Source organism: Misgurnus anguillicaudatus, chromosome 17 (assembly GCF_027580225.2).
Source record: "Misgurnus anguillicaudatus chromosome 17, ASM2758022v2, whole genome shotgun sequence".
Taxonomy (NCBI): Eukaryota; Metazoa; Chordata; class Actinopteri; order Cypriniformes; family Cobitidae; genus Misgurnus; species Misgurnus anguillicaudatus.
This window is the reverse complement of record NC_073353.2, coordinates 30,467,268-30,489,957: the sequence shown is the minus strand read 5'-3', so window position 1 is coordinate 30,489,957 and position 22,690 is coordinate 30,467,268. Positions and strand designations below refer to the sequence as shown.

At 36.2% G+C, this 22,690-nt stretch overlaps 1 protein-coding gene and 1 long non-coding RNA gene across 2 annotated transcripts in view; one reads left to right on the top strand and one right to left on the bottom strand.

Moving 5' to 3' along the window:
• The window catches only part of pdia5 (protein disulfide isomerase family A, member 5), an 88,285-nt gene that overhangs the window by 26,852 nt on the left and 38,743 nt on the right, over positions 1 to 22,690 (bottom strand). The window contains exons 7-12 of the mRNA XM_055214859.2: positions 17,419 to 17,479; positions 16,716 to 16,783; positions 12,392 to 12,483; positions 8,516 to 8,587; positions 6,390 to 6,526; positions 1,657 to 1,727 (exon numbers count right to left, since the gene is read on the bottom strand). Coding sequence (XP_055070834.2) covers positions 1,657 to 1,727; positions 6,390 to 6,526; positions 8,516 to 8,587; positions 12,392 to 12,483; positions 16,716 to 16,783; positions 17,419 to 17,479 — 501 coding nt within the window. The remainder of the gene's footprint in view (positions 1 to 1,656; positions 1,728 to 6,389; positions 6,527 to 8,515; positions 8,588 to 12,391; positions 12,484 to 16,715; positions 16,784 to 17,418; positions 17,480 to 22,690) is intronic.
• Positions 19,701 to 22,330, top strand: LOC129432416 (uncharacterized). The gene is made up of 3 exons (XR_012358195.1): positions 19,701 to 19,856; positions 21,373 to 21,462; positions 21,822 to 22,330. It is a non-coding gene; the product is annotated as an uncharacterized lncRNA (long non-coding RNA).

Sequence of the window (22,690 nt, the reverse complement as noted above, 5' to 3'; positions counted from 1 at the left end):
GAATAAATTACTGTCACTGCATTATTACTGTAAAAAGATTTTGAAATAAGAAAAGAACACTCTTAAAGCCTTCCAATGATATATGGTTTGTCTAGATTATTTTTTAGTTTTAGAATAGATTATTATTAATTAATAGTTATGTAAACAATTTGAGCTCACCTGTATACCTGTGACATTTACCTCTAATGCTTTGCTGAACTGGTTGTAGATCAACATAACATTATGATGACTTTGTAAACCAGTTTCTTCCTTCATACAAAAATGCTGCATGTTAAGTCACTGACTTAAGATCAGACAGACACCGCCAGCTATTTCCTAATATGCATTTTCTGCACTTTGCATTTTAAACATGACCAATTCATCAAGAGACAACAACAGGCAATCTAAAAGGTTTATTTTTCTTTTGCAAAAATGTAAGTGAAATTATTCAGCACAGATGTGTTTTCACTGTTATATAAGTGGCAGAATGGATTGTCATTATGAATTTTTCCTCAGCTTTAACTCAATTTATTTCTCTCTATTTGTACACATCTGTCAGTGGGTTACCTCAAGATATAAGGAGAGCGTGGGTCATTATAGCAAAGAGAGGATTTGTGTTTGAGACTTGGTCGCTAAAGCCCTCAGGAGGCAAATAATCCATGAAAAAAAAAACTGTTTGGTCAATGTACATCTATCTATCACTGAACGCTGATCTATGAGCTAATTAGAAGTGCAAGCCAAAGAATAATATTAAACCAAATGGCACTTGACAACCTATACACAAAAACACAATATCTCATTAAAGTAACATCAGCACATTTCAACGACACACTTGAGAGATAAGTAAGGCTACTTAAATATCTCTGCCATCTACTTTTAAAATTTCATGTTTCTGTTCTGTCTTACATTTATATATGCGCATTTAAATACCCTTTTTCTAAACGCGCAGTATGATGCGAATTGAAAATGCTATAAAAACGTTACCACACATTCAAATATGTATAGGGGCCGAGAGCAAACAGAATGAGAAAAATAAATGACTTCAGCTCTCTCCGGAGAGAAGGCGTGAGGGCTACAGCATGCATTAGATAATGCGTAACGTACTGGTATTGAACTCTGGGAAGTGCATCACTTCAGCCGACTCCGTGCTGAAGGCTAAAGTGACGGCGCAGAGGAAAATGAGATAATTACTCCAACTACGGGGCTCTGGTGACTTAGTTGGCCTGCGACTTTGGAAGCGAGCGGCGTTAGTGCACCGGACACACCCGAGTAATGAGAACCACACGCTCGCTTGCAAAACATGGCTAGAGTTGACTGTTTGCGAACTGTAAATGTCTCATGTTGTAATATTTCAGGCCTAAAAACTACTCGGCACGTCAACGTAAACACGGAAAGTTTGGAGCATAAGTCGCCGAACTGAATGTATTTTCGGTTTAGCCGAAGGGTGTTTTTAATTTGTCCTACATGATGAATTTGCATTTCGCTTTTTTAATCAAGCCAATTGGACACAGCGTTTTACAAGTAATGCCTCAGAGCGACAAATTCACACCTGGAACCATTGCGGTACATAGACAAGTGCTCTTCTTTACAACCAATAGTGATGCATGCTCTATAATTAAATACATGAATATTATGCAGTTGCTGTGTGTCAGAATAACGTCGTATAATGAAACTCACATCTGGATTTTTGTTGAGGATCTCAGCAGCTTCATCATATTCTGGCTTCATCTTCTTACAGTGTCCACACCCTGAATAAATTGGCAACAACAAAAAAAGAAAGGTCAGGTGTAGAAATTGAAAACTTGCATAATTCGAACACCATAAACCTACAAATGATGCACAAAACACTACCTTTTCATATAATGGGTGCTTTTTAAAAAGTAGGCCTACTATTAAATTGTGGTATGAGTTGCATTTTTTTAGTTAAGACACAGGCAGGACTATCACAACCATTTTGCTTGTGATTATTTATTCTTATTACACAGCTCATTGGAAGCTTGATTTGATTGGCCAGTCACGACATTTGCAGGTTTGTTTTTCCTAGATAACAAGCGCTAAAAACTATTAACACACGGTAACCCGGATGCTGCAAAAAAGTACAATACGTGATGCCTCGCAGCGCTTTTCGCCCGGAAAACCCCCTTGAAGCACCGGCTAGCCTTTCAAGGTATGTGCAAGCAAATACAAAATTTAAAAGACAGTCAATGCTAATGTAAAACCTGGTTGGATAAGGATTTAAAGTTGGATATGAAGATGAAATCTGACGCATTTAGCTTCAGTGTTAAAACTGATAAAATAATTGCTGTCTGTGGTTGTATGGGCTATAATGGCAATCATTTTTTTTAATAATATGGGAAAAAAGAACTATAAATTAGTTCATTTTTGGAACTGTGAACTAGTTCAAAATTTTGAAATATGAACTATGAACTGAACTAGTTCATTTTAAAATTTGTGAACTGTGAACTGAACTATTTCATGTAGAAAGTGAACTTTCCCAACACTGCCAGTGTTTCGTGGCTTATAAATTCATCCCTGTTTGGAGCCATAGGAATGAACGGGGCTAGTCTAAATGCTAACACATTCACGAGGCGCTGTACAAAAATTAAAAGTGCATGCATTGAAATAAGATAGGTATGTGTTAATTCGTCTAAGTTGAGGTAAGAACATAGTAAAATATTGAAAAACGGTGGTGTTTTCCTTCAACTGGTGATTCATTACTGCAACAGAATGGGAGCTTTAATATTCCTTTAAAATTCCCTTATTTAACTGAAAATAGTGATTATAAAATAACTACAACAGGTCTAAACAAAGATGACTCAGGGTGAAATATAAGCTTTTTTTGTAGATAGAAACACATAAGAATTAACTTGAAGATCTACAATATCTCAAATCAAATCTTCCTAAAGAATAGATATGCATTACAGTGTTTTTATATTGTTGATGTATAACAGGTAGGAACAGCTAGACCCGCCAAGCTGGATAAGACCAGAAAACAATTTTGGGTTGGTTTGTTGTTTAGCGGGGTGGTCACACATGGTTGACACAGCACAAAAATTCAATATCCACAATATCTCCACACATGTGATTCTTCAAATCACTAAATGATTAGAAACAGCACTCAACTTCCCTTCCAAGCATTTTAAGAGATTCCTCCACAACACACCACCACCTGTTACATAATCACAACAGCTGTTCAATCAAACAGAACCCTGAGTTTACAAGCCAAGTGTGGATTTATTATGTATCGATTTACACTACACAAACAAATTAGCTCACATCTTCAGTATGTTTGCATTTTCATTGAGAGCAAAATATAGAGTATAACTAGTTTATATCATCATGGGTATAAAATGCAAGGAGATAATGAGAACTGCACCACGTATTCACACAGCACAGCTAGTGATACTGCTGTCTGTCAACTTTATTCAGCATTGGGAAGAATAAGATGACCCGGAATCAGGTCACATAATATTCGCACAGTAACAAGGGCAAGTGTCAGTACGCATCGTGTTTCACAGTTGCGAAAGGTGATGTTGCAAAAGTGCCGTTTTTCAGCAAATTGAGCAAGGATGATTATGCATGTTGAGGTGTAACCACTGTTATCATCGCCGCAGTGACAGCCATGACATTGCGTAAGCGATGTTTGTGTGTAAGCAAGGATGCGGCATTAGGTCTTGTTGATGAGAACGTAAACAAATTACTTTAATATGTGTTTGTATACACTCAGCGGCTGATTGGTAGGATATATACACACTGTGCCTTCCAGGAAATTAATATGTGCTATCAGAAGCGTTTGATCAAAAATGTATAAAGTTTGAGATCTGGCGTCCTTCAAAAACTGAAATGCAACATCCCAAGAAATTGAAACAAGACTCATATCAGCAAATCTGTGCCTGGTAGATTCATTTGAGAATAAAACTTACAAAACAGTGCACACACTGCATGTGTGACGAATATAATTTATGATAAACAGATACAGGTTTATTAAAATTATTTGATGCGTCAGCAAATCAATTATGTGCGTTGAGCATTACAGTGCAAATGCAGTCTAAAGGCCGCGGTATACTTTTTATCGCGTGCGCACACGTCCGCGCAGCTTTCCAAGTATACTTCCCGTGGCTACATGCGGATGGCCGCGTTCGACACTATATGCAATACAAATGATTTCTTATTCAAATTATTACTCTACCAGGCCGTCAAGGCAGCACTGATTTGGCGACATTTACAGTACATTAAAACATCAGGATAGGTGAAGAAAAGTAACCGTTCCACCATTGCAAACACAGTTTAGAACAAACAATAAGACAACAAAGAACAGGCATCAAACATTATGGTAACGAACATGCTCCACAGCTTTCTGTTCTTGGAAGAAGTAAAAAATTAAAAAAGAAAAACTATAGTGTGTGTGCAAATGCTGTCTATTTCCTTTGTATAATTGTTTGTAGTGGAGTGTCCTGTCTAAATATTTTCACGCACATGCGCTGTTGTACACGGACTGTACGCACACTGGACGACCGCGGACCCTCCTGATGACGAAAATGATGTCATGCGGACGGCGCACGTAGGCGGACGTCCCTAGTATACCTTCGGATTGATTCACACCAAACGCGGTAGAGGTGACAAAAACACGCTATTCGCACGTAGTTGGACGCTTTAAAATTTTGAGTTTACTTGCTTCACTTGCGCATGAAATTCTAGTTTCGAAACATTCACGTGAAAAGTCCCAACGGAGATAGAGGGGACGAACTAAGCTCGTACCAAGTGTGTGGTGAGATCGTAACAAGGGCATGGTAAGCTTGAACCTGCTTACGTCACGAGTCATTTTTTGGACCCAACATCCAATAGGAAAATTCAACTGCAGTAGCCACCGTTCAACCTGAAGAGGGCAGCACTCAGACGTTTTTACACCATATATTGTAGTAGGGCTGCACGATTAATCGTTTTTTAAACCGAAATCGCGATGTGAATGGATGCGATTTTCGAATCGCAAGAGCTGCATTATTTCGATTCAAAACTATCAAATATAACAATCATCTAGTACGCCGTTTTTGACAGTTCGCTTCATGCGCATTTTACGTTTGATGCAGTTTAAACCAATAGAGGGCATTAACACTGAGGTGCTGACTACACGTCAGATAACACCATTTGGAAAACATAAGCGCGAGCAGCAGTTCAACTCCTCAACAAAGTGTACGGCCATATGATTTCCGCGATGCGGAAAACACGGACAGAATTGCGAAATGCATACAAATGGAATTAACTGTACAACGCGGAATGTGAAAGGACAGAAATGCGCGAAAACATTTCCCTTTTATATACGTCTGTTTCTCGTCATGCATCGCAAACAATGACAAGCGCCTCATCAGACTATAAGCAGGTTTCATTAAAGCCTGGAACACAGCAAACGAAAGAGGTACATTATACTTTCTTGCACGCGCACATCTGCACCGCTTTAAATATATTTACAGGCACGAGGGTTCATGAAGCGCGCACACAGAGCAGTCAGCACACGCGTGATCACTAAACTTAAGTTTTCTTTCTTGTCTAAGTGAACATAAACAGCTGGATGTTTATCAGTATATTGAAGCAGAGCAGTTTTAAAGCTGTCTTGTGTCTTAAAGTGACAGTAACCTGGTGCTTTTTGTGTCAGAAATGTTTATTACACCAAAAATTAAAATCACTCCTTACTCTTAACTGAACAAGCTTCTGCAGCTCCACATTTAAAATCCTACAGTGACGACTGTGCAGTGTTTTATTTGTATTTTTTGCTTATGTTAAATCATAGATTCTAATAACTAATATATTTACATTTATTACAGATGCCTGAAAAGTAAAACAAGATGAATATAGTCTTATGATTAAAAGAAAATACTAAACATTTTGCTTGTCAGAAGCATTGTTGTACTGAAAGCCAAAATACATTGGCCTATATGTTATTTTAAATAAAACTTTCAATACATTTTTGTTAAATTGTATTTTTTTTAATGTTCTTAGATTTAAAAAAAAGTGTGTCTGCAGAAGAGCAAAGTCCTGCAGACAACTTGGTACAATGTTTAAGAGATTTTAAATAAACAGTAGCACAGCATCTTTCTTTGGTGCTATTAAAACCACCACAACAAACCTGGATGTAGCTCTTTTATTATATACTAATGAATCGCACTTTAAATCGCGAATCACAATTTTGATCAGAAAAATCGCAATTAGATTTTTTCTCCGAATCGTGCAGCCCTATATTGTAGTATTGGAACACTTTATATCCAAATGTCAAAAAACTTACTAAAATCAATGAACAGCACTAATAAGCCATCATTCTCACAGATCAGTAACTAAAAAAAGTTGGATTAGGGTTTAGTTACTCTTTAAGATGGTTAATGCTGCCTTAGTAGTGACCATGATGCTGATCTACTCACAAGGGGCGTAAAACATGACCAGGGCAGAAGGATGCTCCTCTAGGAATGTGTCGAAGGTCTCATCGGTCAAGTGGAAGACCGCCGAATCTGACTCTGACCAAGGCACCTCTGGAGTTTTAGGTTGTGGAGGTTGGGGACTGTGGGAAGATATATAAAGAAAACAGATTTCTTGAATAGTCATTTTGTAATTTTTGTCTACAGTCACTGTGAACATTAAAACAGCAATATGACTTAAAGCTCTTCAAATGGCTTGGGAAAAACACCTAATCATGTTGGACACTGCTGGTGCACATCTATCTACTGGTTTCATCTGGAGGGAAACACCCATATTGACAGAAAAGAGCTTCCCGAAAGGCCCGTATTTCACATGTGTCTTAAAAGGCTCCGTGCCCATAAAGCAACAGTACAATGTTTCTAGACTAGAGTATAAGGAGACAAGAGGTTGTCTCCGGGGTTAAATTGGGATTTGTTATGTGGTAAAATCACAGAAAAATTGCTGGGCTATTTTTGACCCATAATGGGTAAATATTGGACAGAACACGTGCTGGGTTAAAAATGGACCCAACTGCTGGGTTATTATACCCCATGGTTGCATAACAACAACCCAACATTGGGTAATTTTTAACCCAGCATGTGTTCTGTCCAATATTTACCCATTATGGGTCAAAAATAACCCTGCTATTTTTAGAGTAGAGGTGGAGTTCGAGGGGTAACATGTTTAATAGTGATGACAGCAAAGCCACTGATGTGTTTCAATGACATTCTGGACTGCTGATAGGCTTAGCCCCGTACGACCCCAACCCAATTTAAACCCTGGTTGTCTCCTAAAAGAGAAGCAGCAAATCACAGACCTCCCACAAGACTTACACTAGCAATCCAAAGTACCCAACCTGACCCAACCATGGGCAAGGTGCATTAGTAAAGGTGAGAATACATCGTTGTTGTTTTTTGTTGAATTGGCCATTTAATGCTAGCAGGGATTTAAATTCTGGAAACCCTCTCATTATGAACTAATCTTGGAGGGTAAGGGCTGCATAGTTGGGTGATTCTCACGAAACCATTGAAACACCACGGCACTAATGATTTTAGCTTTAAAATGTGTAATATAGTAACATTAAAAAGCATCTGAATTAACACAATACTGTGTTCTACCTTGTACAATGTGTGATTTCAACATAAGAATTTATAATTGTAAATTTTATCTCATTTTCTGCTGAAATTCTCATTACCGCAATGTGTCCGGCTGTGTTTGAACATGCGTTATGTTGTAATTTAATCAAATTAACACAAAAATATTAAGAAAAAAAATAAATGGATGTTTTGCTAGACTACTTTAGATGACAGAAAAAATATTTACTGAATATTCTTGTATAATAATAATGAAGAAAAATTAGGAAAATGATGTGTCCATGCCTGATGTTCTCATCCTCCGCAACACTTTTTGAGAACAGTTTAAGCACACATACAGAATTTTAATAAAGTTTAATTTTAAGTGACCAAGCACATGGACCAGTTATGGCTACCAGGTAAGATCATTATTTAACAGTTAAATTGAAATATTGTCTTGTCAGAATGCTTACACGACATTTTGATTATCATTACTGCAACAGATGCTTATTAAATGTTAATTTAATTAATAGAAGCATAATACTTTGATTTTAAATGCAAGTGCAGAATCTCCAAATTATGTTCTTTCAGGTTTGTCATGTCATTTTGAAAATATGTCAGTGTTAATGTTTTCTGACTGTTGCGGTAATGAGATTTTTTAGGACTAATTTTTTAAATTATGTTACAAAAAGTGTTAAATGATAAGTAAAAGTTTTTAAATTAATGTTCCCATTTACTCCAGACTTTGTTTTTCAATGTCTGGTGGGAAAAAAGTAAATTTAAGCAATTTTTACATTTTCATGCTTGACATTTTTAAAACCAAGTTTTCGTGAGACTCACCCAGTTATTCTTTAAACATATATGATCCATAGACAAATACAGGTTTGGACCACATGGGGGTAATCAAACAATGACCGAATTTTCATTTTGAATGTCTGAATTGCTCATTTAAGAGAGTAAATGGTATAAGACTGTATGTTTGCTGTAGAGTTGTTTTGTTGGCTCATTAATTTACTCACTTTTTCAACCAGTCAGCGATGTCTTTGGAAGTAGCTCCGTAATTCTCATAGTGATGCAAGAACTTTCCCTTCCTTTCAGGAAAAAAAGAGCAGAAATAAGATAAACAAATCAACTGTGCAACCAGTTAACCAATTGATTTAGTTTGTAAAGAAGCTCAGACTCATGTCCTAGTGACTAGCGCATGTAACAGACATGTTGCACTGTAATGCTTATGTGCATGATGCAGATTTAATTTGGCTCAAAACTAGAGCTGCATAATATGTGACCCTGGACCACAAAACCAGTCATAAGTTGCACTGGTATATTTATAGCAATAGCCAACAATACATTGTATGGGTCAATACAATGTATTTTTAATGCCAAAAATCATTAGGCAAGGGAAAGTTATTTGTATAGCACATTTCATACACAGAGGTCATTCAAAGTGCTTTACATAGAAATGAGAAAACAATATATGAGAAAAATAACAAATTAAATTATGTAAAAATAAGAGGCACACAATAAAATCACAATAAAAACAAAGATACAACTAACAATTAAAAGATTTACTAATGATTCTAATATATTTCCTGCCTGCTTAATTTGCTAAATTCGTGGATCCCCTATCTGAAGATAGTAGGATATTATGTAAGAATCATGGTCCATTAAAGTGACGATTTTCTCAATATTTTGGTTTTTGCAACCTCAGATTCCAGATTTTCAAAAAGTTTGTGTCTGGGCCAAATATCATCCTATCCTAACAAACCATACATCAATGACAGGCTTATTTATTCACCCTTCAGATGATGTAGCAACCTCAATTTCAAGTTGACCCTTATGGTTTTGTGGTCCAGGTTCACATATATTGTAATTATTAAAATGTACATATTGCATTATGCATATATTGCAATGTTTCTTTAAAATCATATTTAGTTATCACTCGATGCAGACAGAGACTGACACGTGAATGTAAATGGATGTGCATGCATGAGTGTAGCCGCGTTGTCTGTCACATGAAGAGCAATAATTAGAAAGAATGCGAATATATTTTAATATAGTTCAAATGGATTTTAACTTAAGGGGGGGGGGGGGTCAATGGTATTTCAAGCATTTTGACTTATTAACACAGTAGTACAGTATTAACACAGAGTTGTTTCCTCATGCTAAACGTAGGCAAAGTGTCAAAGAAGCAGTTGGACGTGTTACAGAGTATTTCTGTGCCGAATGCACTTCGCCAGGGTTCGTACAAGTTTCGGAAACTTTTTTCAATTACAGGTCCAACTGACGTTTCAGCGGTTTTCTATACGCATCACTTCTTATTATGGGCACTTCCCCCGGAAAACCCCGCCCACCCGTCAATCAGCGGGAGACGCTAGAACTTACGAGACAATGGCACGAATGAAGAAGTGTATTTTTGGATGTAAGGAGAAGAAATCCAGCCTTATGAAAACAAGGGATATAGTTTATTATCCGGGGTAGCAGCGAGTTTTGCGTGTGTGTTTGATGCGCTGGATTTTCCCAACCGGGTCACGAGTTGCATGCAGTAAGTAAGACTTTTGTCTTATGTTGGAAATAGATTTCCTCTCTGTTTCCTTTAAGAAAAAAAGCTAAAAATCCACCAAAAGTTTGCAAAACAGCAGTTTGGTTTAAATCTGTTCACACTGATTTTCAAATAAAGTTTCTTTATTTAAAGGGTTTGCTAAATAGGAGACGCCAGTGTTTATTAACACTTATTTTCCCAAAATTGCACTAGACAACTCGGGATATTTGTACTGACACCAAAGCACCGAATTACCACCAACATCCAAGACCGCTGCTCGCCTCTGGCCAAGTTAAACATTTTAAATGAGCGTTTGACTCAAAGCTTATGAAGCAATCGGGTCCAGGGCTCTTAGCAGAATCAAAGACCTCGACTAAAAGCCTTTGTGCTCTTTACTAATCCACAGTATCACAAGCGCAAGGGAACAAAAATAAATACAGAAATGTTCTCGAATTTAAAGGAATAGTTCCCCCAAAAATGAAAATTCTGTTATCGTTTACTCACTCCCAAGTTACAAACCTGTAATTTATTTGTTTAGCTGAGCACAAAGGAAGATATTTCTAATCAATCAGGAAACAGGAGCACAATTAACTTCAGCATAACAAAAAAGTATACAAGTTTGGAACAACATAAGGGCGAGTAAATGATGATAGAATTATCAAAATGAGTAACAGAATAAAATGTGCAAATGTTCGTATCTAAACATAATAACCACAGAATCATACAAAAGACTCTATTGCTTTTGTAATAGTGTCTAAAAAGTTACTTTTACCCTAAATGACCCTTGTTGAATAATGTTGATGCATTTCCTATTAAAAAAGAAGTTGAAGCGGATCTAATTGAAAAGCTTGCCCCTTTTTCAGATTAGTCAAAATGGGGGCACATTTTTTATTATTCTTTTTAAATAAGCCCAATTTGGAAACTATCTAAAGTTTTTTAATGTGCAATGGCATTTTGAAATTCATTAAAAAGCACTGTTGTTTCAAAAAATATATATATTTCATAAGAATACATTTGCTGTGAATGAGACCGAGACAGTGGCCCATAATTGCAGTGCAGAACAAACCATGCAGTCTCTATTCAGAGTCTACTTTAGAGGAAATATGTCATGAATGTACAACCCTCTCAATCAAAGAAACCTTAAGGCAAGCATGCCATTTGCTGTACATAAAAAAAACTGTAATAGGGTATGAGCGGAAACTTTACAACTCTGTCGATTCGTGTCTTTTGAAAAAGCCGGACATGTTAAAGAGACAGTTATCCCCAGGGTTATTTTAGTAAACTAAAACTGAAACTAAGACGAAAACGATTGAAAATTAACTAAATTAAAACATAATAAAAATAAAACCTGAAAAACTAAAACTAAACTAACAACAATGATTGAAAATAAAACTGAAATAAAATAATCATCATGAAAAATAAATAATTAACATATAATTTTCCATTTAGGTTTGATACATTAGCTTAATAAATAGTAACCAAAGTGACTATATAATTGCATCACGATGAATCTATAGCAAAATAAAAGTCCTTGTTTACATCATATATGCATGTGAACTGTGTATAATATTTATGTATATAAATATCCATACATGCATGTATAATTTTAAGAAAAAATATTTATTTATATATTAAGTATTTATATTTATATATAATATAAATTATACATAAACATACAAATGCACATACACATGTAAACAAAGTTATTATACATAGTTAACACACATATACGATGTAAACAAAAACTTTTATTTTGCTATACATTCATCGCGATTAATCAATATGCATCCATAACTACCATTTAAAAACTGTTAAAAAAAATCTAATTCTAATGAATTCATGAAAAAAGATTTTTTTTGGCATCTTTATTTTTTAACCCATTTAATCTGCATACTTAGCTAAGTTTGTGTCTCATTTATTATCTACACTGAAGAAACAATAGCTCCTGGCATCTATAGCACACTAGACTACTGGTATTGCCCAACAACCAACATAGTGCTCCTGCTTAATTATAATTAATAAAACTACTCGTAAAACTAAATAAAAATCATGTTCTCACTCTCATGTTGTCACAAACCTTTATAAATTTCTATTCTTTTTCCTATTATGGAAGTCAATGGGGTCACTGATTGGTTTGGCTACAAACATACCCTTAGAATATCTTCTTTTGTGTTCATCAGAAGACTGAAATTTATACAGGTTTGTAACAACATGAGAGTGAGTAAATTTTTATTTTTGGGTGAACTATCCCTTTAAGTATCTTGTTCAGCATAATAAAAGTGTGCTAGCCAATCTTACCCATGTCATACAAGTTTTCAAAGCAAATCCTGTTTGAACACCATTGTCAAAAACTTACTCAAAGTAGCAGAAGGTTGGGTAGCCCTTGACGGCAAACTCCTGCTTCAACCCGTCAAACTCCGCCGGATGCACGTTCATCCCTGCCAGCACCTGCACACAGGCATTGGATTAGACACTAAAGAAACAATCCCTGTTGACAACCACAAACACAGGAAAATAAAAATGAATGGCACCCTATAGGAGCATAAGCATATAAGGCTCGGTAGAGGTGGAAAAAAGTGTGGCACATGCTGACATGAGACAGGGCATTCTCTTTGCAGACCATTGTCAGACCTGACCTGATGTGTTAGTCCCAACAAAAAATTAAAAAATAGGTTTTGGGAAGTAAATTTAGTATGCAGACAGGATTTATCTAGTTTTAAACAGTTGCAAACTCTAGTAGATAAAATTTTATCCATTGCCACAGTGCATCTCGCTGCTAAGTTGAAATGATATAACACATATGCCCTTATTTCAAACAAACTGCAGATTATATTTGAAGATGAATTCCAAAATAAATGCACATTATTCCAGAGTAAGTCACAAATCGTCTTCGGCACCACAAACGCATCCGTCAGGACAATGAAAAATGCGTAGACAAACTCTGCTGACCGGCGATTACCTCCCAAATCCATCAACGTTTCTGCAGCGCTATCAGCTTCTAGCCACACGCATATGTGGAAACTCAGAAACGCAGGAGGCAGCAAATCTACTTGCATCACGTCTATACCAGCAAGCCACCAATTCATTATGCAAATCTTTAAACGAGTTTCTTATTTACTAGCTCCTGCAGTGCACTCATCAGTCTGAGGTCAGAGAAATTGATACTGCTGAAATATTTTTTTCCTTGTGATGGTCTATATTAAGTTTTTAGTTTCCTAGAAGATAAAGGAAAGATGAAAAATGTTTTTTTGCCCCAGCTGTGCATGAATTTAGTTAGCTTCCTGGACACTGGAAACCAACAGTGGGGTTTAAATAAACGTACAAATTCGATTACGACAGTGAGTCAGTGCAAATGTGCCGAGTGCGTTTCCGTGAGTTTTGAGATGAGCAGAAGAGCAGGAGGACAGATAATAAAATACTGAGAAAGAAAATATGTAGTCAAGAGATATTGAGCTGAGCTGGCATATAATCCATACTTCACTGTACACTTCAACACTACTATGTGTACTATGAAATCAGCACAAGTGCTTTAAGATAAAATTGCCTCTCGCTCTAATGAGAGAAACTAAATGTTCTGTCAAAAACGGACATCAATAGTTTTGCAAAACATCCGACCTGTTAGTAATTCAACAAGTGTATCAGTTACAGTAAAACTGTTTTAGATTTAAGTCTGGATTTAACTGTGAAAATAACACAATCAATAATGAATGGCTATGACATAAGAGGTGGGGATCAGAGAAGTACATCAATATGATATAATGTCAAAATACTGTATATCAAAATATGATTTTTTGTAATCTAATAGTTTTAAGTCGAAAGCCTTAAAAACTGAAATATAAACAAATTCACTTGCTTCCCAATGCTTAACACAACTGAGGAGTTTAGATGCAAAACCCTCTAAGTGCGTCTAACATGTTTTCTTGTAAATGCAGTTTTTTTTATCAGGCTCTTATGTTAAGGTTTAGTAATTTCACTTTAAAGGATTAGTCCATTTTCTTAAAAAAAAAAAAATTATTTACTCACCACCATGTCATCCAAAATGTTGATGTCTTTCTTTGTTCAGTCGAGAGGAGGGTATGTTTTTGGGGGAAGGCATTCCAGGATTTTTCTCATTTTGATGGACTTTGATGGACCCCAACACTTAACCGTTTTAATGCAGTTTAAAATGACTTTAAACGATCTCAAACGAGGCATAAGGGTCTTATCTAGCAAACGATTGTTATTTTTGGCAAGATAAATAAGTAATTTTGTCATCCAAAATGTTGATGTCTTTCTTTGATCAGTCGAGAAGAAATTATGTATTTTGGGGAAAACATTTCAGGATTTTTCTCATTTTGGTGGACTATAATGGACCCCAACACTTAACAGTTTTAATGCAGTTTAAAATTGCAGTTTCAGCGCAGCTTCAAAAGACTCTAAACAATCCCAAACGAGGCATAAGGGTCTTATCTAGTGAAACGATTGTCATTTTTGGCAATAAAAATAAAAATATGCACTTTTGAACCACAGCTTCTTGTCTTTCTCCGGCTGTGTGGCGAGCCAGCCCGACCTCATGTTATTGCATAATGACGTCGAAAGGTCGCGTGTTACATATATGAAACGCACATTTGCGGACCATTTTAAACCATAAACTGACACAAAGACATTAATTAGTATCATTCGACACACAACAACGTTGGAACGGTCCACACTTGTAAACACTGGGGCGTAGTTTCGCTACATAATCCGTGACCTCTTGACGTGATGACGTATTACGTGAGGACCGGAGAAAGACGAGAAGTTGTGGTTTAAAAGTGCATATTTTTATTTTTCTTGTCAAAAATGACAATCGTTTCACTAGATAAGAACCTTATGACTCGTTTGGGATTGTTTAGAGTCCTTTGAAGCTGCGTTGAAACTGCAATTTTAAACTGCATTAAAACTGTTAAGTGTTGGGGTCAATTAAAGTCCATTAAAATGAGAAAAATCCTGGAATGTTTTCCTCAAAAAACATAATTTCTTCTCGACTTAACAAAGAAAGACATCAACATTTTGGATGACATGGTGGTGAGTAAATTATCTGGTTTTTTTTTTAGAAAATTGACTAATCCTTTAACAACAATGAAAAGGTTATTGAGGGGCGTGTACACCAAAGCATTTAAGCGCTGTAGGCGCTTTCCTTTTTAGCTGAGCGCTTTGGTTGCTATGATACTTCTGCTTTGTTTATCAGTCATTGAACGATGTGCTGGTTCGTTGTTGTGATATTTGACCCACCCCTCCTCCTCTGTGATTGGACAGCTGAGTGTTTCACCCAAAGTTGAAAACTTTTCAACTCTTGGCGCTTAGCGCAGAATTTTTTTTTGTATTTGGTAGGGGGACGTAGGCACAAACTAACGCGAGGTAAATTGTAACACCGCTACTTTTAATATTTTACAGGTTGGGCAATCGGTGGAAACTTTAAGTGTTCATTTGTTTGTTGACTGTGTAAACCAATTATTAATCTAGCATAAATATTTTTGAATGATAAAGCCAAAAAGCTTTACTTTGTGCCCTGCTCTGACCCTACCCACAAGGGACCTAACTTTGAATGTGATCTACAGTCATTTTGCGTGCCGTTGTTCATTTATTTAATCATTTATTTAATCTTTTGTCCACATGGCTTTGAATAAATTCTGCCAACAAAATGGTATTTCTGAACAGCCTGAGGTCGGGCTATCTGATGAACGTATAATACGTGTCAAGAGCATTCAGTTAATATCATTATCTTATTTTTGATGGTGGTTGTGTTTAGCAGCTTTTGCATCTGAGCTCCTCAATTGTATTCTAAGCCCATTATGGGTTTAAAGTTTGATAAATGGGTCAATGACGTGACGTTAATTATTTTGTGTCCGTATGGTATAATTAAATGTAAAAGGGTAAAATTTCAAAATAAATTTGCAGATTAGTTGCATACATTATCTTTTTTTAGGACCAAGTCTAAAATTTCTTATATTTCATTTTGAAAAAATATATGGGGGATAATGGCAAAAATGTCAATGTGGTGTAACCCGTGTGTGTCAATTAGTGTAACTAGTATTTTTTAAAATAAAAATATAAATATATAAATTCACAAAAAAATGTGGAATAAAATATAATCATCTAGTTTAGTGTGATATGATTTTTTTACATACATTTTTACACCATTTGTCAAAGATTATTTATAAAACAGAGCTGTTTTAAGCATATGTCAGGACACATATTAGAAAAACGCATTACAATTTACATTTAGAAATAACTAATACAATTATATTTTACAAACATTTTTTTGATGATTACGCTTACATGTCCTCAAGGTGGATAAAATATTTAATATTTCTCATTCTTTGGTGCAACTGGTGGTTAAACCATTTGACATTTTCAGGTCCATTCAGTCTTAACTTTGATAAAAATGGTGCAAATGTAATTTTTTATTGCATAAAATTAACAAATACAATATGTGCATTGAAATAAACCTGATGCGTGCTTTTAAAACAAGTTTTTTATATATATTTTTGAATTGCTCATCTTGCCAAACCATTTTTGTCATTTACACTAATTTATAAATTAATTAAATAGTAAATTATATTAATAACTGTGGCCATCTTACAGACTTTCTCTGAACAGTGGTCAATCCTTTATCCAAAAAATATTTATTAGATGTCATACTCCGTATTGATACTTACAAATTTTCCTTTCGTCTCAGTGGCTGCTTGTTGAAAAATAGGCTGCATCCTTTTACACACCCCACACCCTGCATGCAGAAAAAAATCATGTCAGAAGCCCAGCTCATGTAGAAAGTCAATAATGGTAAACAATTAGCAAATCATATGTTATAGATCAGGGTTTCTCAACCCTGGTCCTCAAGGACCCCCTTCCAGAAAGTTTTAGATGTCTCCTTATTTAAAACACCTGAACCAACTCACCAGCTTCCTCCCAGAATGTCTCCCTATTAAGCTAATAATTTAAACCAGGTGTGTTAATTAAGGAGACATCTAAAACGTTCTGGAAGGGGGCCCTTTAGGACCAGGGTTGAGAAACACTGTTATAGATCATATCTGAAGATCTAAACAACATATCAACTGATCTTTTTTTGGGTTCCTCTAGAATGTTAAGGAACCAGGACAGAGATAAATGAGGTAGATAGATGAATGCAAAAAACCTGGATCTTAAACCCATGTTACACTGACGGATATTAGATTTCTTTATACATCGACTACATTCACACCTCAAATTTATTCAAATACAACCAAGCATACTGCCCAAAATTCATCCAAAGAATTAAATCTGCAACATAATTTTTAGTTTTACATGTCAGGTTTTATAAGATTGCAGAAAGTTTGCATCATGTGGCTGATGATTACTGGCTAGACTACTGAGGTGACTCACATGGGGCGTAAAACATCATGAGGATGGGCCGCTCTTCTCTCTTTAGAAGTTTCCGAAAGTCCTGTGGGCCAAAAGCGCAAAGTCAGTGAGTTCAAATATAACTTGTAGAGGACTTTCAGATGATCTAAAAACCGGCAAACAGACCTCACTGCAAGTAAGATGCACAGATTTAAGGCCTCTTTCATTAGCATTGTTTATTACTTCATTACTACATTACACACCTCAATTGAACACAGTTCTGGATGTTGACACACCACACTGTTCTTCAAAACCAAAAGAAAAACTATTGAAAATCAATGAGCTCCTTAAAGATGTTTCAAACATTTCTAAAATATCTGTTTTGCATGCTCATTTGCAGTGTGTAAATATGCTATTGGAGATTTCACAGCAAATGACAAATAAAAGGAAAATAATTATATTTTTAATAAAAAAAATTTTAGAAGCTCTATGTGAAAATTCATGACAAGGAACATTTTACCATATTCGTAATACTGTAGTGTAACTACTATTATTTTGAATGTGGATTTCATTTAAGAATGCACCTATATATCTCCCTATAATTGGTATAGGCAGATAAAAGCAATTTTTCAAACTATCAAACACTGGCCAATTGTTTAAAACAGCCAAGAATCAGGGCAGATTATATCCTGGCCATCAAAATGAGTGGTAAAAAGCATCAGAATTCATGCTGTGTGATTATTTTGAATTGGGTGACAATGGCAACAGAGTTGCAGTTTGTATGCTCTGAACGTCTAGTATTTCATGAGACAAAAATTATCCATAGGCTATCTATCGTGTCGGCAGATGTCCTCAAGTACACTAAAAAATGTTGAGTACATTTAACCCATAGCTGGTTAAATATGCACAAACCCAACAGTTGGGTTGTTTCAACCCATAGTTGGGTAACAACAACCCAACAAAGAGTTATTTATAACCCAACAGTTGGGTTTATCCATATTTAATTGATTGAATATCTGTATCGGCACAAAAATTTTGTATTGGTGCATCCCTAATTTGATTGTTTTTCAAAAACACAACTATATAATTACATAATATAATTAATGATTATTGCACATAATCAATATAATAAATCAAATGTAAATACATATTTTAGCAATTATATTATTTGTTATTATATTTTCATAAGGGAAAACATCTTTGAAAAATAGACAAAAATGGAATTAATTTTCAAATGCCATATGAGCGAGACAGGTCCTTAAAGTGCCAGACAGATCCAAAATCGAAAATTAACTGTATTGCAGTGTATCATGTAGCTGTCCATTAATGTAAATGATGTGCAAACCAAAAAGTGCATGATTTATAAAGTTATTGGCTTCTAAAGTAGGGAGTCGACTCTGAATCGCTGAAACGAGTCATCACAGTATTGAATCTCCTGCTTGTCTCTATCTACGTAGATACGAACACTTTGCATAATAATATTGCCCTCCAGAAACAAAAACCCGGACCTGCCCACAGACACTTCAGCTAGTTAGTGTGTAAACATCATGTTGAGAAGGCGCTGTGTTTTCAGCTATAAAGGCAAGTTTGTGTTGTTCTACAAAAGGATGAAGATGTGAAGAATAAATGGTTTTTCAAATGGATACTTTTTCAAGGCAGGATTTACTAAAGATTGTTCAGTACCCGCTTTATTTGGAACAACATAACCACAACCTGCAAGCATGATTATTACGTTATGTGTGTTCTGAACGTCTAGTTTACTGTAATGTCTTATCAGTAAGTTGCGCTAGCAACGCATGTTGCAGTTAAACTACTGTTTACAGTTTAGCTGATGAATGATGTGTATTGATGTCTGTTTTTAAACTCTTAATATCTTGTCAGTAAGTCACGTTAGCAAGCGGCTAACGCATGTTGCAGTTGCACTACTGTTTATTGTTTTGCTATGGCCCGGTTAGCTTACATACTTGCTTAAATGACTGTAAAAATTTTAACGTCTGGCATGTTGCACTATTGTTGGACTGTGCGGAGACTGTGTCAGTTGACCAATCAGAGCAGACAAGGCTACTGAAAGGTGGGGTTTAGGCAAACTGAGTCGTTAAACGGCTTCACACGAATCGTATACACTGTAAAAAATGATTCTGAGTTTTAGTCAGGTGGACAAGTAAAATCATGTCCTGTCAACTTGCAGTGTCTCACTACGCACTAGGATGAGTTATAACAACCTCAACTTAAAGGGAAATTTAAAACTTTAAATAAGGTGTTCATATAACAACAAAACATAGGTTGTTTCAAATTTTTTGCCTCATGCGCATGTGCCAGAATCTCTACGTCATAATGACGTACTACTTTAACGAATTTGAACAAGACGCGCCAGCGCCATTTTCTGCATGAGAGGACGAGATCGCTACACGAGTTGCTGATGGGAGTAAAAAAGAAGACGAAGGAGCTCTTATTTGAACGACTACAGATGTATTTTTATAGTAAGTATACCCCGATTTGTTCTTTCTTTCATGTAAAAAATAGGCTTGTTTTGTTTGTGTATTGATTTAAGACAACTTGATTGGTAAGTTAACGTTAATCAGGAGCCACACGCACATTTTTGCTAGCTATGCAGTGTTAGACACCGAGCTGTTAGACACGTAAGCAGAAAGAGAAGTCGTCTTTGACTAGTGTAAGTTAATGTTGGTAAATAGATAAAAACGTGTACAGTTACTTAGCATGTTAATTGGTGTAAAATGGCCCAAAATAGCTTTTTCGCATGGTTTAAAGTTTTCAGCCACCGTGCCGGATCTCCGGCGGGCGGCGTTGGCTGCGAATTAAAAATATATATATATAATATTATATTAATATCATTTCGCGTTCATGCGTTCACCCACAAATAGGATGAGAGGAACACATCTTTTACTCTTAACCAAACTAAACTAGCCAATCAGAAGTAGAATGGGGCGGGTCTTTAAGTGTGGTTGAGAGATCCAGCTGCAGGTACCGAGCGGAGACCGGAGATGTCACGTAGCAAGGAAACGTAGTCCGCAGGATGGAAAGTAAGTTTATAAAGAACAGGAAAGATATGACCTAATTGATAAAGCACTTAAATAAGTGGCGCTGGGCATGGATAGAAGGTGCTTGCATTTCAAATGCTGTCTCACGATATCAATATAAAGTTGCATTTGTGTCAAAACGTTTTGCTTGCATTATAATATTCTCTACCCACATGTTAACGCGCGCATCCACGTGAACCAGATCCCGCATAATCCTGACAAAAACACACATTCGCTGATGGTTTCTGAATCTAATTTGCGTGTGTGCGTTAACGCGTGCGATTACAGAATAGTATAATGACACATTCGTAGATCTGGTTTGCCTGCATGTGTGTGTGAAACGCGTAGATCTTGACTGTAATGCTTTGCCAAAAGATTAATGCAAAAAACAAATGGACTTGACTAAATTCCTGGGTGTCTGAAAAGGCAAAGTCACATCATCATTTGAATTATAAACTGTAATGTTGCAGTATTCACTTCAAATTTAGGGTGCAAAGGTTGCTTGGTGTTCACTAATAAATAATAAATCTGTATTAAATGCCACCACTTATTATTCTATAAACATGTTTTAACCAATGGTGAATCTCATTTGTGTGCCCTATTATAACCATGCATATATGCAACCAAAGATTTTTAAATTCCTCATAGATCTATGTCACTTATTTTTACTCTTAAAGTGCACTACATTGATTTAAGTGCACTCCTGGTTTAAGTGACATCAGCTGGTTACGTCTACTATTAAATCTTATTTTGGTGCTGAACAAAAGGTAACAAACAACTGTTGTTGTACCACATCACTGGTAATTTATTTACAACAAAAGTATGCAAAAAGTGTACATATTTGAAATTAATGTTTTTATTTTTTCAAGACAGAGGGAGGGGGTGAAAGGATAAATGAAAAGAAAAACAAAGGATTGAACCAATAAAGGAGGTACTTTAACCATCATATATTTTACAGACAACAAACCAAAGGATGAGGACTGCAGCATTGCTTGGGCTGCCGTGATACATGCGAGAGACTCCATCTAAATTCATGAAGATATGCGAGGTAAGCTGAAACCTTTAAGGCATTGTTTCCCAATCCTGGTCTTCGGGCACCCCCTCCCAGAAAGTTTTAGATGTCTCCTTATTTAAAACACCTAATTTGACTCATCAGCCTCCTTCCAAAATGGTAAACATGTGTCCCTAACAAGCTGATGAGTTAAATCAGATGTGTTAAATAAGGAGACATCTAAAACTTTCTGGGAGGGGGTGCTCGAGGACCAGGATTGGGAAACACAGCTTTAAGGCAAAACAAGGGAAAATTGAACATTAGATCTCTTAATTTGCAGGGGTCTGGGGACTTTAAATTGTTTGTGAAATTGGTTATAAGTAATAGTACCTTAATTTTCTTTTCATTCTACAAAGCCCAGTGACCATGAAGAGGATGTGATCAAGGGCGTGGTGATCGGAATCCTAGTGGTTGTGGAAAATGCGGAGCCTTTTCCAGAATTCTACAATGACGTTGCCCTGGTGATTGAGGAAGAAGTGGTGATGCGTCACCCTGAGTGACATACCTAATGCTTTTCTGAACCTGATTGGCCTGGTGTACGCATTAAACCTTGACTATCCAAAGGAATTAAAATTCACTTTTGAAGTGATACAGCGCCTATTCATTGGAGTTGGATCACACTCTTGCACCGCAAGAGTTCACTCTTTGAAGAGCAAGTTGCTGAGATAAGAAACTATTTTTTTCTCCTTGTTACTATAAGCATTTACAGTGTTACACTGTTTTAAAGTTTAAGACCATTGTTATTTTAGATATTATTGTTTTAAAGGGATACTCCATCGTTTTGTCTCATTGAACTGTTGTTACCTTAAAGCAATAGTTCACTTTGAAATTAAATTCTAATATTTTGGCTTGCCTCAGGGGCATCCAAGATGTGGGTGTCTTTGTTTCCGTGGTGGTTTCACTTTTGATGTTTTTAGGTCAAACCGTTCCTGTCTGTCAGCCATACAATGCAGGTCCATGGGCACCCGGCAAGCACTACCTCAAAGAGCATTCACAGAGAAGTCCAAACTAAACAAATGTCCATCGCAAGCACACATCGATGGCCCCAGACACGAAACAAGCGGCCCGTGTGAGAAAACGAACACCATCCACATTGTTCCTGCCCCCTGCACACAACCGCGTCCGCGCCCAGTCTGCGCATGCGCCGGAAGTGATCCCTCGCACGTGTACGTCACTCATTGTTTACACAGAACAGAGATTGTAGGTAAGACAGCGAATAGAAATT